Source organism: Prionailurus viverrinus, chromosome B1 (assembly GCF_022837055.1).
Source record: "Prionailurus viverrinus isolate Anna chromosome B1, UM_Priviv_1.0, whole genome shotgun sequence".
NCBI classification, from domain to species: Eukaryota; Metazoa; Chordata; class Mammalia; order Carnivora; family Felidae; genus Prionailurus; species Prionailurus viverrinus.
Window position 1 is genome coordinate 195,050,367 of NC_062564.1, and position 21,200 is coordinate 195,071,566.

Here is a 21,200-nt window from a genome sequence, read left to right on the forward strand (position 1 = left end):
GGTGCTGACTGAGCTAGCAGCCAATCTCTAGACTGGCCCCTTGGCAGACAGGAACCAGCTAAGCCTTGAGACCTGCAGTCTGGGGCAAATAAGAGAGAATCAGGCAGATTGAGCTATTGGAGCTGAAACAAAAAAAAATGTCATGAACTAGCATGGTACTACAAGAAGCTAGGAGAGGTTGGAATTGTGAGAAGGCAGAACTCACGAGGTAGAAGAGATATATAGAGGGAGAGGAACCCAGTGAGTAGTATGAAAAGCCCATGGTGTGCAGAAAGATGTGAAAACGTGAAGAGGCGTCAAAGGCATTACTGAAGGTGGGAGTCAGGACCTGCCGTGTCCTCCGCTGAGCTTCTGAAGGACCATTGGAGCCATCCAGCTCCCATAAGGTCCAATCAAAGCAGGACTCCTGTGTCCGTTACTCCCACTCTGAATTTGAAAGAATTCTACTTCCAAAACAACAATTGTCATGTTTTGCTTTTAATTGAGGGTGTGAAACTAGGTAGGGTCTTGCTTTTTAGCGTTGAATTGGAATTGCAGAGAATTCTAAACTTTCATTAGAGCTGCAAGGGAAACCTAAGGCTCACTTAGTTCAGAAAGACGAGCAATTTCACCTCAAGGGTAGACTCTAGTCAGTGGATGATGAATGATGGCCGCTGGAAGATTTGGTTGAGGAGGATCCTGAGGCCGCCCATGTGCACAGTGGGAAGGAATGCTGAGATCGATTAGCAATGTCTGCATGAGTTCAGAGAAAGAAAGGCAGCCACATTTTGTACACCATGGATCTAATGTGGAAATACACTTACTGGATTTAGTGCTATTTTAATAAAAGTCACACAAGGCTGCTTACCATTATTGCTGGGGCTAGAACTTACATCTTCTGAGTTTCCGCCTGGCTCTTCTTGTGTCTTTCTGATTCAGTCACATTTAGTTTTGAAGCCCTTTTGAGAAGCTAAGAATCCCTCCTCATAAGAAAAGCTCTTCTTCTCTTCTTCTTATTATGAAAAACTGTGTGCAGAGCTCTTCTGAAGGTCATTTGGATTCACATTATGCCTTTGCAGGTGAATTCTAGGGGAGTAGAGTTGCCAGACTTAGCAAATAAAAATACAAGGCACTCAGTTAAATATTGGGGACATCTTTACACTCTATAATGATTTGTTGGGCTACCTGAAATTCAAATTTGATTGGACATCTTAAATTTAATCTTATGCCTAGGGGGAGTCAAGTGGGTAAGGACTTTGTGCATGTGTGTGTGTATGTGTGTTTATGTATCTTGGTATAGCGATGAATATGTATTCTCGATCCTGACCATCTCACCTGTCAACTATCTAATTATTTTTTGCCAATAGGTTGACCACCTGGAACGCCTCAGGCAACTGTGCTTTGATTTTTCATCGTGAATATAGTGAGACCAGGGTGTTTTCTTAGAAAATCCTTGCAACTCCCTTTCATTGTTCTGGAGTAATTTCAGTAACAACAGGGATGCGGTGCAGTGCCAGGAATGTTATCTGAAGCTGTGGTAGGGATAGATTACAGAGACTGCTTCTTCCTGTTGCTTATTTTAGCCAAGGCAGCATCTCACAAACAATCTTGTAAAAAATAGCACTTTTGTAATGTAAGGGCATCCATGCAGCCCTGTAGAGTTTATGATTTTTTCTACTTCCAGTGCTTTCAGATCATTTCTTGGAATTTTGACTAGATCGGGCAAGGCGATAAAAATGTCAATAAGTTCTGCCACCTCCATGATGGCACCAGAGTGAAGGCATGGGCTTGGTCTTCTTCATCTTGCTGCTCATAAATCCTTTTGCCATCCGACAGATGCATTGATTCGGAATGACTTCATGCTGTGGCTAATCCATTGGTTTTACAGTTCCGGACTAATAAAAACTCAATAAAATGATGTCAATTCAAGACTCATTTCCTTCCCTGTTCAAGTTAGGGTGGGATCATTTAAAAAAATATATAAACTAGGATTATTTAGTTTTATTCCTGCTTTAAAGAATCTGGAATAGACATCCAGGTATGCAACCAGAAAACTTAAAGGGTCAATTTGTTTCACACTTCACCTACAGTTTTAGGGTTATTTATTTTTTTTTCTCTCTCTCCTTAGACTTTTCTCTGCAATCCTTTGGGAGCATAATAGTGTGCAACTACCCTACCTAAGAAATTACATAAAAATGTAGGGCACCTGGATGGCTCAGTCAGTTAAACATCCAGCTCTTGGTTTTGGCTTGGGTCATGACCTCACGGTTCGTGAGACTGAGCCCCATGTTGGGCTCTGCAATGACAGCGTGAAGCCTGCTTGGGATTCTCTCTCTCTCTCTCTCTCTCTCTCTCTCTCTCTCTCTCTCCTCTCTCTCCCCCCCCACTCACTCTCTATTTCTCAAAATAAATTAATGAAAAAAGTAGTTTTAAAATGTTTTATGTAAAATAAGTAAAATATGTTTATTATAAAAGGGAAAAATAAAGATCAAAGGGTAGAAATTAAAAAATCCCCATTAATTACTTATTTTTATCCAGTTTTTCTATGCATATATACAAAAACATTTTAAAAGTAGGATAAGCAATGAAATACTTGTCAGTAATCTCTTCGTTCTGTTTATATTTCATGAATCTGGTGCCGATGAAATTCCATTCTCATCACTTTTAATTGCACTCTAAATATTCTGTTGGATCGATGTATTAATATTCTATTATCACTTAAGCTATTTCCCGGTTTGCCATGTTATAAACTTTGCTGTAAGGCTTTCTCTGTAATTAGACCCTTGCACTCATTATTAATTATTTTCTTGGAATATATTCCCGGAAATTCGAGACTTTGTGATTTTTGTATCTTAGACAAAACGCAAAAGAAATATTCTGGTCACAGCAAGATGGAACTGGGATGAGGGCATAGTTTCTTGCTGCTTTTTGTGTGCCTTTGAGGACAGGGTACTCTTCAACTGGTGGATCCCTTGGAAAGGAAAAAAATATCTTACTTGACATGGTGACTGGCCATGTGGTTTTGTGTCTGTAAAAAGAAAGGATCAACTGGAAAATGGCTGTTGGCAAACAGGTGGATTGTGGGGACCGAGGAGAAGCTGTCACCGTGACCAGATTGCACAGAAAAGGTTCGCAGCTGGGGACAGTTTTGCCACTTAGGGAGCATCTGGTAGTGTCTGTAGAAACCATTGGTTGCCGTGACTGGAGGGCGTGCTATTGGCACCTACTGGGTAGAGGCCGAGGATGCTGCTACGTGTCCTACTATGCACAAGAAAGACCTGTGGAACAAAGAATGATCTGGTTCTAGATGTCACTATTGCTAAGGCTAGAAATCCTGTTGTAGAACGAAAGGAGAAGGAACTATCAGTGTATCTCTGGAAACCCTGGTATAGCACTGAAACACTCCTCATTGAAAATTGTGTGTGGGCTAAATGTTTTTCTCCAAAGGACTCGTCAGTTACCCAATGTATCTGGCATGTCTCAGGCTTGAGTACAAACTGTATTGAGGGGCACATGAGGTGTGTGCAAAGTGTAGTCTTGCTTGCTTGTTCCTGGCTTCTGTGAGGATTAATCTGTGTGTGTGTGTGTGTGTGTGAGAGTGCTTACTATGAGGACTGTCTTGTGAGGAAAACCGAGAGGAGTTCAGGCTGCCTGACTTTTGCAAGCATAACGATGAACATGGTGTTGTAAAAGATTGCCTGAGTTCTCCTTGGGAGAACTAAACCAGACCCACTGACTCGGCACCTGTCCCGGGGTGCATCTTTGCTCCTTGTGCAGAACAAGGGAAGTTAGAATAGCTTTGTCTCCCTAGAGTTTGCAGAGCTGTCTGCTCTAGCCACACTGCATATTTTGATCACGGGGGAGCCAGTCCTGACTGTGATGGGCTTAGCTTCCAGCTGAAATAGAAAGAAGATGATGTTTACAAGCATCAATGAGAGAGGGGGGAGGAACGGGTCACTCCTCCCCCAGTGCAATGATCTGTGTAGAAATTGAGGCTAAAAAGAACTTGGCACTGATCAGTCCATCACATTTTTTTAATCGAGTACATATTAAGGTCAGCATTGTGTGCCGTCCTTGAGTATAAAGATGAATAGGAGAGATCGCCAAATGTAGAAAAATATGGGCAGTGCAATGATGGCATGATTGCGGAATGAGTGTGTAACAGGAGAAGGACCCAGCATGGTGATTAAGAGTGGATTCTGGTGCTCCACTGCCTGGGTCTACTGTGACGCTATTTACTTAACACATTTCCTATCTTTTCTGCCTCTCAGTTTCTTCATCTGTAAAACGAGAGAATAACTGCTATGAGGAGCAAGTGAGCTAATATATGTAAAGCATTTGAATAGTGCTAAATGTTCACTGTGGCTATCGTAACTCTGCACTAGTTCCCAGATCATAAGGAAGATGCGTGAGGTCCGCGATGATTCCCCTTGGGCATAGGGGAAGAGGCATACTAGAGAAAAGGAAGCAACTTTTCTAGCTGAGTCTTGAAAGGTGAGCTAAGCAGGCAGACAAGGACAGCAATGGCATTATGAGCAAATGAAACAGTGTGTGTAAAGGCCCGAGGCACATAAGAACAAGGTGTCCTGGACCTGCAGGTATCTTGTATTTGCTTGGATTATAGGTTGCGTGGTGACTTTTGGCGATGTGACCATAAAAGCAAGCAGAGGCTGAATCCCAAAGGGTCTAATGTGCCTTGCTAAAGGGTGTTTGTATTAATATTAGGTAAGATATCTTTTGCAAGTGATTAAGTACCCACCTCAAAAGTGCTTGGTAAAAATGGCATTTAATGGCTACCATAACTGAAAAGTCCAAAGGAAGATGGGCTATAGGTATACCTAGTATTTCAATGGTGACTCCTTTTATCTCCAACTTGACTTCATCTGTGGGTGATTCTGTCTCAAATGGTATTATACTCTGTAATGGTAAGATGGCTCATAGAGGCTCACAGACTCAAGTCCAACAGGCAAGAAGTCCCAGTAAAGTCTCCTAGTCTCTGATTGAGTCACCAGGGCCAATTATTTTGGTGAGTGGAATGCTATGCTCTGATTGATCAGACCAGTTATTTAACATGGTGCAGGAGTCGATTCCATTTAGAAGCTCAAAGACTTAGCATGTGAAGGATGGTCCTTCAGAAGGAAATTATGTATGGATGTCAGAAAAGTGGTATGGAATGTGTACCAGATAGCAAAGCCTCCAAAAGTTCAAGGCCCCTTTCATACTGCGGGGATTGGAGGGCCATTGTTGGTCTGTAAGCTGTGGGTTGACGTGACCATATTTGTATTTGTGGAGAATGGATTGAAGGGTTGCGGCTGGAGGCAAAGGGTCATTTAGGAAGTTGTTTTTTACTAGTCTAGGGAAGTCATGATAGCATATGAAGGAAACCTTGGCTTTGGGGATGGAAAGATTCAAGGATTCAGAAATGTACATGTAAGAGAACCATCAAGAATTTCATACTGAAAAAATTCAGTGGGGAGGGGAAGAATGACATCTGGAATGTCCTTAGGTGTGACACTGGTGACAGGGTGGGTATGGATGTCGCCGGCTGGAAATGGAGGTAGAGAAGGCAAGAGGGAAGAAGGTATCAAACAACACGTTAGTCAGTTTCCGAAATATTTTTATGTCCATGATCTTTTTTTTCACAGAGTGGCAGGGAAGAAGTATATTTAGAGTTTATAGAATCTTTCGTTTTTCACCACAAACAACATCATTCACAATGATAAGTGACCTGGGAATTCCCTTTAGCAGGCACAGGTACAAAGAAACACACGTGTCCCAAAAGCGTGTTACACAGGCACACTCAAGCTCACCACACAGGTTTGTGTAGGTCTCACTTGTTGTTGCTGTTTTCGTTTGTTTTGTTTTTTCTTTTTTGCTTCTTTCCTCTCACCTGATTCTGACTAATGCATTCTTTCTGTGTTGTATCCGTCTTTGCAAGTGACTCTAAATCCTTCTGAAACAAGATGTTATATAGTCAATAAATCTCTCTTGACACAAATTCATCACAAGTCAGCCCTTACGAAGAATGATTGGAATCTAAAAAATCAGAATTTTTTAAACCAAAATCTGTCTTCTATTTTCTTTACACAAATACCCACAAATGTGGGTATGTTGCATCTGTTGTTGTTTTTTTTTTTTTTTTTTTTATGGAATAAAAGACAGCCATGTTTGCTTAAGGAGTTTTTCCTTTTAAAACCAAAATACTCTTTTGCTTCCTACTTAAGCTCTCTGATCCCCATCACCATCCCACCAGATATTTCAAAATAAAGTTCATCTCTGGGCCTAGAACCAGCTGAAGAAACATGCGTTTAAGAAAGCTACTCAAAATAGGCTTTGTAATGAAAGAAACATTTAAAAGATAAGTAAACAACGTCCAGAAAAAAAATGAATGCATTAATGGATCACGATCAGCAAAAGTTCTCAATTACACAACAACCTTGTAGCTCACGACTGTCTGCAATAACTCCTCCATTGCCAGTTTTTCCAGCACATCCCACTGTCTTCAAAGGGCCCATAGTTTCATGATCCCCAGATCAGCTTCTGCTCTTGGCTGTGTTTACCCTCTGTAGCCTGGCCTTCCAGGTTAAGCTGTTATCTAGAGGCAGGTGACTATCTCAAACCACCTTTGCTTTCTCTTCTTTGTATACTTTCATTGCCCTTAGCCTTCCAGACCTGTGTCCTGACTCAGATGGAGGCCAACAAGTGGGCAAAGCAAGGCAGGCGGAAGAGGATGATGGGAGATAGGTCTGGAGATGACAGAAGCGAGCATTTCCTTGTGCACAGCTGCTTGATCACGGCAAATGTCCTTGCTGATAAGGGCAGCGCCCAGCTCTGGGGCACACAGGGGCTCCAGGGTTCCTCATAAATGAAGTCCCCAATCGTCACACTGGCATTTGAGGCTCTTCTGGGTCTCTGTTCTCACTTTCATGCTTTGTCCCCATTGTCACCGCTGGCTATTCCAAGTCCCACCTACCACTGAAAGACCAGAGGGTGGAGGAGATTTTCCCCAGGCCTCCTCTCTCACCACTTAATTTTACACCTGCCCCCCTCAGTTTTTCTTCCAGACCATTGGTCTCTATGTCCAGTTTAGAACTTAGCATATTTTAGCCCGTTTGTTTCTAGAATTTTTGGTATTTTGTGTATGTGTACACATGTCATTTCCTTTCTTGTATCCTTAGACATGTGGTGGCAGGGGGCTGTGACATATTTACCTTGGTATTCCTCTACCTTCACAGAACCCAGTTCGGTGACTCACACATAGGAGGCATTACAAACGTTTACTGAGTGAGTGAGCAAAGAGAGAAAGCATGGAAGAAAAATTAGAAGCCACCAAAAAGCCTGGGTGACTCAGTCAGTTAAGCATTGGCTCTTGATTTTGGCTCAGGTCATGATCCCATGGTTTGTGGGTTTGAATCCCTCGTCAGACTCTGTGCTAATAGCACAGAGTCTGCTTGGGATTCTCTCTCTCCCTCTCTCTCTGCCCCTCCCCCTCTTGCTCTCTCTCAAAAATAAATAAATAAACATTAAAAAAAGAAGCCACCAAAAAGAGAGTAAGGGAATCCTATAACTGTCAGTAGAAATCATGAAAAATCATGTGGAATCATGTCCCCCAGGGACAGCGGGACTGCAGGGGCCATGAGACTTGGAAGCGACAGTTATCTGCTCAGACGTCTGGTCTCTTTCCCTCCTCCGCCTGTTCACTGCCACCGTTTCACTATAAATCAGTGCACATACGCTTCACTTTTATTTGGATTCAATACCTCGGAAATCCATGAGAAATAATGCTTCCCACCAATGTAAGGTAGTGTCCTCACTCGTGTGCAAGCTAAGAGGAATAATAATTGTCTTGGAAACCATCAAGCTAAACAAATTTAGGAGAATGACCTCTTGGCTGATCTCAGTAACTTGTTTCTCTTCATTTCCATTACCCTTCCCAGGTCCCCTTCATCTCTGGGTTTTCCACCCTTTTCTGATTGCGAATACCAGTGGTGTTTCGAGGTTGGGATGGGGTAAATGCAGCTGCAGAATTCCTTGTTTCCTTTGTATCCCTCCCACTTCCTTAAACACACACAACTTAGCATGGTTAGTGTTTTTCCACGTGTGAAACCTTCTCTGGCCCCCGTCCCTAGGAAGAGCGGCTCCCATGTATGTCCAGCTTGGAGTCAGTCTGTTGGTCAGGTGCTCATCTCCCTGAATTGTGACAGCATGCTTCTCACACACCAGCTGTATGAAGGCACAGCTTTTGTCCAAACTCATGATCAAATCTGACCTAGCACCTCAGTGTCTGGCTCACACAGGCGTATTTAAGAGCTGTTGAGTGAATACAGATATGAGCACGAAGGAACGCGTAACAACAAAAAAAGGAAAGTTATCACTTTTGCTTACTTGCAATCACTTAGTATCTCTTACCTTTAGTTTTTGACTTTTGAGAACTGTTAAAGACTCTGGGGTGTGATGATTCTCTTAAATAACAAGCAAAAGTGTAATTTTATGAAGATTTAATGAGACAATATCATTGCCAGCTGATTTTATCACTCAGGGAGTTTAACAGAAATTTGTTAACATTGTCTTTAATTCGCTTAAATATTTATGAACATTGCTTTCAGGAGGATTCTTATCTGGGGTTATTGTTTCATATAATTCATCTTGGTGTGGTTTCAACCATTTGGTGGTTCATCTTGTTTTAATAGATTCTGCTAGAATTTTCTGTAAATGCTTTGGAATCTGAGTGGGAGTCTCTTTGGATCTCATTGCTGCTTCCTCCACCTTCCAAGGCCCCAGATTAAGTCAAAGTGTCTGCCACAAAAATCTTGGAACATTCAGGACGGCAGTCCTGATCACAGCTCATCGTCTTCTGATATGGAATCTAGATAATCTGTGTCAACATACAGGAGAAATCCGGAGAACAAGCTGTCTGCCCAACCCGGGTCTGAGAAGAGGCCGTTCTGGTCGGTGAAGAAGATCTCCAGCCAGACTTCATCTTCTGGCTGCAGATAGATGACCGTGGACCCCGAAGCCACATCATGGTTCCCAGTGTTGGCGTCAAAGGTCTTTATCCGGTACTGCCCGTTGTGCACCAGCCCGATTGCCAGATGCTTATTCGCCAATGTGATATCATAAGAAAAGTAATAGATCCCTGGGAAGGCACAGATGAACTTGCCTGTTGCAGGATTGTAGTGCTCTCCCTCATTGAAGAGGACCTTGTTAAATATAATCGGTAGCCTTTCTTCTGGGTAGCTGGTTGTGATGCCAACAGAAAAGGCGGATTTGAGCACGATGCTTCCACATCTGCAAACTCCAGGCAACCCTGGATCCCCTTGCTCTCCTCTGTCCCCCTTTGCTCCAGGAGGCCCAGCTGGACCTACTTCTCCTTTTTCTCCCTCTGGTCCAATGGGTCCTTTCTTCCCAGTCTCTCCTTGGTCCCCCTTCTCTCCAGCAAGGCCCAGTGGTCCAGTCTTACCTCTCAAACCTTTAAAAAGAGTTTACAGTTTATTTAATAGTTCCTCTAGATATACAGTCACAAACAGCATGTCCACACAGTGCCAGCACACCCTAAATTTGTCTCTCCAGCCAACTTTCAATAGGACACTACTAAATACTGATGCATCTCTTAAAAACAATCACTGATGCATTAAAATAGAAATAGAAGATTTTCATCAGAATTTCAGGTGAATTTTCCTGAGTATATGAAAAATCATTTAAGTGCTATTTTGGTGATGGATCATCTGCAACTAAATCAGTCACATACAGTATTTGTCACCACAGGAGAAATTCAATTGAGCATAATTGATATTTTCCAGAGTGGGGTCATGGGAGCAGACAGAGCCAGATGAGTCCTTAGAGGTTATTTAGTCTCATGTCCCACCCTACTTCTATTAGTTTTAATAATAAAATAATTAATCAAAATTAGATGAGCTCATATTTATTCAACATTTACTATGTACCAGGGACAGCATTTTATTGACAGGCATTGGCTTCTTTAGGACTTGCAACAACTTTATGAGTTAGGAATTATTACTTCCATTGCAGATGGGGAGACTGAGCTACAGAGAAGTTGGTTTGCTCAAGGGAACAAAGCTAGTATGTGATGGATCTGTGATCTGAACTCATGCCTGCCTGACTCTGGAGCCTGAGCATCTCCCCAGGGCAGCAGCTCAAGTATAAAGAGCACCTGCCACATAGTGAGGGTTCAATATGCTACAATAACTGAAAAATAGTGATGCCATCGCTATGCAGTAGCTCTTTTTTGGAGGAGAAAATCGAATCCCAGAGAGGTGGAGAAACTGGCTTCTGTAGCAAGCTAGGACTGGAATCCAAGTCTTAGTGTAATGATGCTTCCCCTCCATCAAAGTGCCTCTTACCTTTGGGGCTGGAATCAAGAATCCTAAATTCTGTTTGGCTCTGCAGCTAAATGGTTGTATCATTTTAGGCAAGTCCCTTAATTTCTCTGGGTCTCCTTATATATAGAAAAGACATAATATCTGTGAAAGGATTTCAACAAATTCAAAATCACCACAGTGAAATATTTTCTGTTTGTCCAAATCTTTACATCTACAGATCAACCAAAAGCTAAATGCAGAGAACTTGTGATCGTCGGTTGAAAGGGATAAGCAACATCTATTTAATTTTTAAACCGTATATATAATAACAGTGACTTAATAGCATAAAAATGTCCTTTAATTTTTATGGTCAAATCCGTTCCATAGATAGTGCTTGTATAATGATACACCCTCAAAAATATCCAAATTATAGGAAATTCATGAAGGACTTTTGTAGTCAGGGAAAATATATTATGGATATACTGTGTACTTTCACTCTTAACTATGTATTTGCTCTCGGGAACTTTATTAAGTTGAACATTTTTATCTTGATAGTGCTTTGGTACCTTTTATTTGAAAATTACATGCACACCAGTATATGAGTTTAATTAATTTTCAGTTTGGCAAATTTAGGCACGAAATGTTCTGGATAATGAAAATTTTAGAATGAATGCTTTACTCTTAAAACATCCAGTATTTTGTTTTAATAGTTTTGGAAAGAGGTTGTTTAACAATTTATGATGCACCAAAGATTTTAATAATGAACGAAACCCCTTTTTTTGGTGACTGGGATCAGTATCGTTACTGATCACAGAACTGTGCTAAAGCTCTAGATGGCTTTTGTTGTGAAGTTGAAATTCCCCTGGTCCCAGCCAGAATATACTCTGGTATTGATTTCTTGAAATAAGGCCATAATAGTGTGATCTTTCAATGTTTGCTTCTTTCTGGTAGAAATAAAATATGAATACAATTTTATGTTAAATTTACTTTTGAATCAAGGACCACAAATTCTAAATTGTTATTTTTATCTTCAATAGGAGCTTAACTTTTGCTGTCTTCATGAATGAAGGTCATGAGTGACCTTTGATGTGTAATAGAAAAACTTTTTGGCATCAGCAACAATTTTGACTATTAAATTTCATTATGTACTCCGATCCTCCTGTTTCTATGACTTTGGGCAAGTCACTTGTCTGTGTTTCAAATGCTTCAATATGAAGAACTGGATTTAAATCCACTCCAAACCTAGTGAGAAAAGCAGTCAACGGTGGCTCAGCAGACCAGCAAACTTTAGTTCATCCATGGATTCATTACGTGAATTTGAAGAAGGAGCTTCATCTCTCTGACTTGTTTCTCAGTCCTTGAAATGAAGGTGTTGGACTAGGTTGCTTAAGGCCTCATCCTATTGAAAATTCTTTGAGACAAAGCCACAAATGCAATTTTACAATGCTAGCCATGGAAAGATCTTTACCATCTCAGTGTTTGGGTTTCTATAGTTATTGAATTAGATAATCAGAGATGAGCTGTAGTAACTTGAAGTAATTCTTCCTATTTGCATGAAGGGTTTTCACCTGTGCTAATGGCCAATTAATGAATAATGGAAGGAAGGGATAAATCAGTCTCCCTCTTCCTATTTAGTTAGACATATGCTTACATAGAGGGAGAATTATGGAGTACTGGTTAGTCTATGTTTAGGTACTAACACTTGGAGAGAAAGGATTTCTTAGTTCTCCATGAAATAGGCTTATAAAGATTTCTTCTTCGGTGTTATTTTTTTCTCCCATCCATCCATCCATCCATCCATCCATCCATCCATCCATCCCAGGGTTTGTGTGTGCATGCATACATACATCTAAACTGTGTAATATTGATTGATCATCTACTACATGCTAGGCACTATGCTAGGGACTGAGTGGGACATTGATATGAATGACACCTATTTCACCCTCAAATTAGCTGTTACTACATATTACACTGTGATCTGCAAATATGGGTCACAGCTAAGTTCATGAATATCCAAAGCCATATAAGAAACTAGAATGATTGGTTTCATGAGGTGATTCCAGTGCTATCTGAAGATATTTATATGAATGTGCATTCAGATTAAATTAAATGGTACTATTCTGCTACAACAGTAATTATGATAGACCAGTGAAGGAGACATATTTTTATTTTTTATTTTTATTTTTTCAACGTTTTTTATTTATTTTTGGGACAGAGAGAGAGACAGAACATGAACGGGGGAGGGGCAGAGAGAGAGGGAGACACAGAATCGGAAACAGGCTCTAGGCTCTGAGCCATCAGCCCAGAGCCCGATGCGGGGCTCGAACTCACGGACCGCGAGATCGTGACCTGGCTGAAGTCGGATGCTTAACCGACTGCGCCACCCAGGCGCCCCGGAGACATATTTTTAATAGAAAGTTTCTAATTCAGTATGATAAGCTCTGTATTTGTAATTTAAGGTAGAGAAATTGAGCAAAAATATGCTTGATTCTGCTTGTGCTTGGTTGGGATGGATGTGGTGGGGATGTTTACCAAGGGCACATGAAGGAGAAGACATTTGTGGTGTCATTAAAGGGGAAAGAAGAATCAAAGACTACTCGCCATGTTGTGCCCAGTTTCAGATGCATTAACAGCTTATCCCCAAAACACCAGGGCTCTGTTACTGTTGTTTGTAAATAAGGTGTGTTTTTCTTCATTGATCACAAAGGCATTCCTACCTTTCTTAGATGTTCTAAATCCTTATGTGTGTATGTGTGCATATTGGATTTAAATAATCTCAGGTTCGCAAAGTCATTTTATTTCCAAATCTCAATTTTTCCATTGTAACACAATTATTGCTGATTATAATGGTTTCTAATAGGCTTATGATAAACATTAAATATTAAATGTAAAATTCCCGACATAGTAAATTCTTAATAAATGGCTATGATAATGATGATGATGATGATGAATATTGTAATTATATGTTTCTATATTGGCCTCCTACACCCAAATGTTTATCAAGGCAATGTCTTATTCATGTTTGTGTTCTTCTTGTCTAGAACAGTAATATCAACCAGGGACAATTTTACACTGCCCACCAAAGGATAGTTGGCAATGTCTGGAGACATTTTTGTTGCCACAGTTGGTGGGGGTGCCACTGGCAGCTAGTCGGATGCTGCTAAATGTCCTCTAATGCATAGGATATCTATCCCACAGTAAATAATTATTTGGCCTGAAATATCATTAGGATAGAGGTTGAAAAACACTGGTCTGGAATAATACTGGATAACAACAGGTACACAAGAAGCTTGTTGAAGGACAATGCTTGGGTGTACCCATGAATACGGAGGTGTAGCTGGCCTCATATGGTTAACCTTGTAATAATTATGAACACTCAATTTAATCTGAATGCATATCCACATACCTTTATATTTAAAAAATGTTTTTTTACATTTATTTATTTTTGAGAGACAGAGCACAAGTGGGGGAGGGGCAGAGAGAGAAGGAGACACAGAATCGGAAGCAGGCTCCAGGCTCTCAGTGGTCAGCACCGAGCCCGACGTGGGGCTCAAACTCACGAACCGTGATATCATGACCTGAGCCGAAGTCGGATGCCCAACTGACTGAGCCACCCAGGCACCCCTCTACATACTTATATTTTTAAAGATTTTATTTTTTAAGTAATCTTTACACCCAATGTGGGGCTCAAACTCACAACCCTGAGATCAAGAGTCTCACGCTCCACCAAGTGAGCCAGCCAGGCACCTCTCCACATGTGTATTTTTAAATGATATCAGAACTACTTAATGAAACTGAGCACCCATTTCGAGTTTATTATATAAGTTTGGATATTCAGCAAGTTAGCTATGACTCATGTTTGTAGATCACTGTGTGATATGTAATAAGAACTAACATTTACTGAGTGTTTACCAGATGGCAGTTACCCTACTGAGTGTTTTCCGTGTATTATTGTATTATTAACTGTCACAATCACCCTTACTACTCCCAATCTACAAATGAGGAAACTGAGGCTTCAAGCGGTTGTTGGTCCACGGATACTAAGTTAGTAATTGAAGGAGCCGAGATCTAAGCCTCAATCAGACTGACTCCAATACATGCTTGTAGAAGCACTACATTATTGCTTCCAGACACAGTAAAGAAACTAAAAGGGTTGGTCATATGTAGCGACGGTCCTGTTATTATTACAGGATTTCAAGGCTATTCGTGATCATGACACAGCAGTAAGTTGTAGTCATAGGTGTCACCATAGATTAAGATGTAAGCTCCAAATTAAAGGTTCTTTATCTGATGTTGAACCTTTACCTAAAGGTTTTTAATCTAATATTGAACAATATTCACACAATCGGTAGCTACTGATTTTCCAAGTATTTTCTGCAGGACAAATTCAGAAATGAATTATTATCCAGTAACTTGCATGTATATTATGCTGCTATTTCACGTAACACCAGTAAATCAGGGGCAATGACTAGATAGAGACGTGTTTCTTAGACTAATTGACTTTTCTCTTCCTGTCTTTTGTCCTAGCCTTTACACTCGGAAACTTGTTTTTAAAGATTGATGCCAAATCGCTTCCTCTTTTAGAGTTAACCCAGCTTCTCTAGAATTTCAATTCGGTTTACTCTGAAGGATTGCAGAGTCTGGCAATCTTCCTGGGCCAATTTATTTGTGGGGGGGAAAAAAAGTAAACATTCCTGAAGTAGTAGGGAGCAACTGTGTTGCTGTTAAGAGTGATACGAATGTACTTTTCTAGCTGGGACAGGACAGGAGGGAAAGAGATAAGCTACGAAAGGTGGGCTAAACAGTGCTATTGCCATTTCATCTGTGAAAAATAAAATCTAGAAGTCCTTTATGCAGCTTTGCTCAGGATATTTAGTACAGGTCAGGATGGCATTTGTGCTTTTGGCTCCTAATTCCTGCCTCTGCTTCGTCTGTCCATTTCTCTTCCTTGTCCATCTGTCTATCCATCCATGCCCTCGCACATCCAGCCATTGCCTGCTAGCTATAACAGCCCCGTGGCCACGGGCATCATCAGTGTTTGAGTCCAGCTCTGCCGGTCACTAGCAGTGAACTTCCGTCTTCAGTAATTAATTTAACCATGTTATTGCTCTGTGTTCTCATCTGTAAAATGGGATAACCGAAAGAGTGGTCATTGCCATAAAATAAGGTGTAGGTAAAGAGTTCAGAGCAGTATCTAAAGCATAGTAAGGGCTCAACACATTATTATGATTAAGGAAGGTGAAATAGAGAAGGGATTTCAGGAGCAATTCCCATTAGAAAAGGCAACAGAGAAGGGAAGCGGTTTAAGGCGGGGGAGGGTGGGTGGGTGTTTCATGGCACTTCATTGTTCATTACCTGCAGCCCCCTTTTCACCTTTCTCTCCTTTCCTGCCGTCTCTACCATCTCGTCCTGGAAGGCCGATCCGACCATGGGGCCCCGGGGAACCATTCGCTCCAGGGGGTCCCGGAGGTCCAGGTAAGCCAGGGATGCTACAGATATATCTTGGGGAGTAGCTCTCTCCTTTGAACTGATTACCCCGAGGCTGTCCACTGGCACAAATGGCAAAACTTGTAACATAGAGCAAGATAAACATCTTTGGCTCTGGAAAAGAAACACAGGGACATAAATCCACCCTCTCAGGTGGTAGTTTTGGCATAAATGAACATGAGGGCGGGCATTGGCAACCGCGTACTTCAGCGCTCGCCTCTCCACGCATGTATAAAACCTCAGTTACCTCTTGTAATTCCGTTGGAAACTGTTAACACATTACTGATAGAGGGTTCTCAGTGTCCCACACAAGGGTTGGTGGAGATGAAGGGTTAAAAAAAAATTCAAAATAAAGCCACTTGTTGCATTTTTTTCCCTGTAGGCTCGATGATGGACTTTGAAAAATGATGGTTTCTTCTTGCAGAAATAATGCATTATTTTTAGAAAATTAGAAATGCAAACGAATAAGATAAACATCAACAATATTCCCACCACTAGAGATAATTATTCTTTACATTTTGATACAGACATCCTTCCGGTCCTTCTGTCTATGCTGTGGAGGAAAATGATATTATGCCCCTCCTGTATGTCTCCAACTTTTTTTCCCTTTACAATACATCATGAACATCCTCCCAGGTCAAAAATTATTCTTAACATTAAAAAAATGTTGCATTTTCTGTACTATTCTTTGTGTACACAATTCTCCATTGTAGATATTTCCTTCCAGTTTTCTGCCAATATAAACACGATGCTAGGCATCCTTATATCTAGTCTTGGCATGCATCCATGGTCATTTTCTTAGAATTTGTGGTTTTTTTTAAGCAGGAGAAAAGAAGTGGCATTTTCAGGAAAACCATGTTTTTCACTTGATAATCATGTGTAAAACCAATTAGTGTTAATTGGAGTACTGTGCATGTCCTAAGGGGGGGGGGGGCTCAAACTTTAATTTAAAATCTGCAGAATACAATGCCCTGGTGAACCATTAAGCTGTTAGCACCAGGGCTCAATTAAAGAGCTGAGTGAAATTAAACCATGCATGGTGTCACATGTGCCTAGGGAGGCAGACAACAGGTCTCTTTAGTTGTGGTCTAATAGGACTTGGTTTTTCCCTCCACAAACAGGATCCTGAGAATGACGGATCATTTATTAGCATGACGTTTGGCATATAAACTGAGGGGTGGGCCATATGGGCTGGGACACCTGACTTTCTAGGCTAAACGGTCCCTAGGATTAGCAGCTTCTTGGATGGGAGAATGTATGCACGTGGTTTTAGGGCAGTGCAAATGAATAGTTTTGGGGTAGTTGGACCTGTGCTTTAATAAGAAATCTCAACATCGCTTGACGTATATGCCTGGCATGTACCCGCCCAAAGGAAATAATCATGAAATGTAAAAAAAGCAATCGGATGGGGCTTCCTTGCTTTCTTACAGCCACATCAGAAAAGTAACCAGGCGCACTGTACCAGTTTTATGATACCCATGGGGAAATTGCAACATCTTGGAATTAGACCTAGAAATTTGCCAGAGCATAGGAATGACAAATTGAGAAAAACACAGCGTGCACATGTGATTCAAAATCAGTCTATTCCTAGAAATCTTATTAGAAACTGAAGCAACTTACCCAGATATAGGCCCTGTATCCTTCACCAAATCTCCACGTCACCAGTGTCTCTCCCCACCGTTCTCCCTCCCCCACATCCAGGAGAACATTTTTGCTGTGCACTGTCTGCTTATAATAGAGCACAAATTCAACATTACTGATTCCATTGCTCAACTGGGATGAAGGCACTTTCTGAAAAGCCCGGTGGATCTGATAAAGATACCAGCCTTTTCAAAGGTGTCCCAGATGATAGAAAATGAAAGAACATTCTATCCATACCCATACCACAGTTAAAACAAAACTGTGATGATGAAATTGCTAGCTTTTTTTGTGTAAAAAATGGATGAGAGGAGGCTTTGAGAGAGAATTTGAAAGAATAGAACATGTTCATAGGAGATACTCATAAAAGTTTAAATGTTTAAATGTTTAAAGAGACATGGGATGGCATCCTATAGCTGAGACCAGGACTTGGTTCTAAGAGGAACTTGAAATTACTTGGAGAGAAGGCGCTGTGGGCAGTGGCTTCTCAGACATTATGATGGAGAAGCTGAAAACACAAACATGCCAATAGTCAGGGATCAGTCTACAAAGAAGCTTGGGGTAAGGGTCCAGGTTATGGTGAATATAAGAAGCAGAAATTCTAAACATGTGCTTGGAAGAAAGGATATTAATATTTCCAATAGCCAGGCAAAACGGTGCTCAAAGGAGGTAAAAACTTAATACAATTGAAACAGACGCATTCATTGAACAAATGGTTTGCCTTTCATTGACAAATGCATTAGAATATTGTCTGTATGATAGTCTAAATGCTGGAAGCATCCCCAGTTAGAAGTTTTGAAAGGCTCTCAAAATGATTATCCATTAAGAGTCCTCATCAGAATTGAGGAACAATGTGTTGTGCTGCCTGACACATAACGACAAAGTGGTGGTAACTGGCCATTTGAGTCTCGGGACTCAGTTTATTAGGACGACAAAGGGGTGTGGGTTATAATAGAAAACTACAGTGGCATCACCCTGCCATGTTTCCTCAGTTTACTTAAAAGCCAAAAGTCTCATGGTACATGGTTCAAGAGTCTACTGGATTGGGCACCCACCCTCCTTACTTCCCTAACTTCATCCTCCGCTACTCTCTCTCCCTCTCTCCAGCTCCAGTCTCTCAGGATGCCTTGGTGTCTCCCAAAGACACCAGGAATGTTCTGCCTTAGGGCCTTCATGCTGTCTCTTCCCTCTGTCTTCTCTTCCCCAAGATGTCTACATGTCTCACTCACTCATCTCCCTCTTTGAGTCTTTGCTCAAATGCCAACCTCTCCCTGAAGCCAATTCTTACACTGTATTTAACATTGCCATCTGCCATCTGCCATCTCATACCTCCACCCCCCTCATTCTGCTCTATTGTTTTCTATTCTTTGTACCCACCATGTTCTAACTCACTAGATTATTATTACCTTTATTATGATTTAAAAATATGGTATATCTCCATCTCATGGAGCATAAGGGATGAGGGCATACAGCAGGGATCTTTGTCTTAGTCATTGATTTCTACAACCATCTATAACAGTGTTTGGCATAAAAAACCCACGCTGTGGACAGAGAAGTTTTTTTTTTTTGTTTTTTTTTGGGTTTTTTTGGCGGGGTGAGGTATGTGTTTTATGAAAAACTAAATGAAAAACATGGGAGAATGGAATATGAGAATATTGTAAGGGAAAGAGAAAAAAGAACTTAAATATTCAAGGGGTCTGTGGGTCCCTCTCACAGTGTTTAAAAATACAAACAAAAGACTTCAGTTGTTTCAATTTTGCATAGTCTAAGTATTTAGAAATATTTTAAATAATTACCTTTTTTTTGGTACAGATAGAACATGCACATTTATAAAATTAAAAAAGGATATGCAATGAGAAGTAAATCTCTCCCTTCCTCCCAGTCTTCCAGACATGCAGTCCTCCTCTCTAGAGGCAATCATTGTTGCTGGTTTCTTGTGTGTCTTCTTCTCCACTTTGGCAAAAAATATGCAACTTTCTGTATCTTGCTTTTTCAGGTAGCTAAGAGATTTTCTGTTATCAGTAGGTAGAGTTGCCTCATCCTTTTTTTAGTGACTATAGAATATCCACTATATGGTTGTGTTACATTTAACCAGTCTCCTACTGATGGATATTTGGGATATTTTCATTGTTGTATAAGCAACAGTACAATAAGTCACTGTGTGTGTGTGTGTGTGTGTGTGTGTGTGTGTACATAGTTTATGATATGAGCAGAAAATAGCTTCCCCCAGTTTGCCTTTGTATTTTGTTCATGAATTTTAAAAAATTTTTATTATAAAAACATTTTTGAAGTTCAATTTATTCCATTTAAAAGGCCTTCCTCACTCCACGATACTAAAAACAAAATTCTCCCACTTTCAGTTTCTTTGTTGTTTAATTTGTTCACATTTAATCTTTGACCCATTAGAATGTTTCTGATAAAAAGTGTGAGGTAGGGATCCAGCTGTATATTTTCAGCACCTTATATTGAATAATCTATCCTTTGCCCACTGTCCCACTGGGTTGCAGTGGATTTGGTTATTTTGGCTGGGACTGCACTATGCGGGTCATGGTTTTATAAACATTATAATATGTTTTAACAGATTTATTGAGATTTAATTTACACACCATAAATTGGACCAATTTAAAGTACACAACTCAATGTATACTATACTCCAATTTTAGATCATTTTCAAAACTACAAAAAGAAACCTCACATTTGCAGTCATGCCTCATACAAAGTATTTTGAAGAATTACATCGAATATGCAAATTTATGTAGAATATGTGCTAAAATGTATTTTTTCCCACATCACACTCCTTTGGAGTGAGAAAATCAAAGCTCTGGAAATATTGTTAATCTTGTGCAGATCTGTCTTGGGATGCTAATGTATCCTATTTTTCTGTAGGGATTATAAAGTAACAGGTTTTCAGTTTTTGAAACTTATATTTACTTTACGGTACTATAGATTTCACACTCTTTATGTCAAAAATGTGTTTTGAATGTGTAAGGCAGGAATGTAGCATGTAGTGTTTTGTAAGATTTTTAGTGATAGAACCCTTTGTTCTTGCTAAACTCATCATGAAAGTACTTGGAGAAATACTGAATAAATCACTGCAAAAATTGAACTTTCAGAAAATGTGTCCACTGGTTGAGATCTCTTTGTAAATAGCATGTTTTTACTTATTAAAAAAACCCATGTATATACAGTCAACTAATATTTGAAAAGGAAGCCAAGAATACTTTCTGGGGAAAGAATAGTCTCTTCAGTAAAATGGTGTTGGGCAGCTGTGTATTTGTATGCAGAAGAATGAAATTGGATCACTAGTTTATACCACTCAAAAAATCAACTAAAAATGGATTAAAGACTTAAATATAAGACTTGAAACTGGAAAACCTCTAGAAGAGAACACAGAGAAAAAGATCCTTGGCAGTGGTCTCCGACCCCTGCGTATATATCCAAAAGAAAAGAAAATAGGATATCAAAGAGCTATCTGTATTCCCACGTTCATTGCAGCATTATTCACAATAATCCAGACATGGAAGCAACCTAAATATCCACTGGCAAATGAATGATAAAGAAAATGTGGTATATAAACAATGAAATATTATTCAGCCATAAAGAGAAGGAAATCCTGTCACTTGTGACATCACGGATGAACTTTGAAAGCAATATACTAGGTGAAAGAAGTCAGAGAAAGACAAACACCGTACGATCTAACTTATATGTGGAATCTAAAACACTGAACTCATAGAAACAGAGAGTGGAATGGTGGTTGCCCAGGGCTGGAGGGTGGGG

At 40.3% G+C, this 21,200-nt stretch overlaps 1 protein-coding gene across 6 annotated transcripts in view; it reads right to left on the reverse strand.

Moving 5' to 3' along the window:
- Window positions 1-8,462: 8,462 nt before the first annotated feature.
- C1QTNF7 (C1q and TNF related 7) overlaps window positions 8,463-21,200 on the reverse strand; it is a 107,456-nt gene continuing 94,718 nt past the window's right edge. For all 6 annotated transcript variants that reach the window (XM_047856367.1, XM_047856366.1, XM_047856363.1 and 3 more), the window contains 2 exons: window positions 15,654-15,899; window positions 8,463-9,448 (listed from right to left, as the gene is read on the reverse strand). In XM_047856367.1, the coding sequence (XP_047712323.1) occupies window positions 8,817-9,448; window positions 15,654-15,891 (870 nt within the window). In that variant the 5' untranslated portion in view covers window positions 15,892-15,899 and the 3' untranslated portion in view covers window positions 8,463-8,816. The remainder of the gene's footprint in view (window positions 9,449-15,653; window positions 15,900-21,200) is intronic.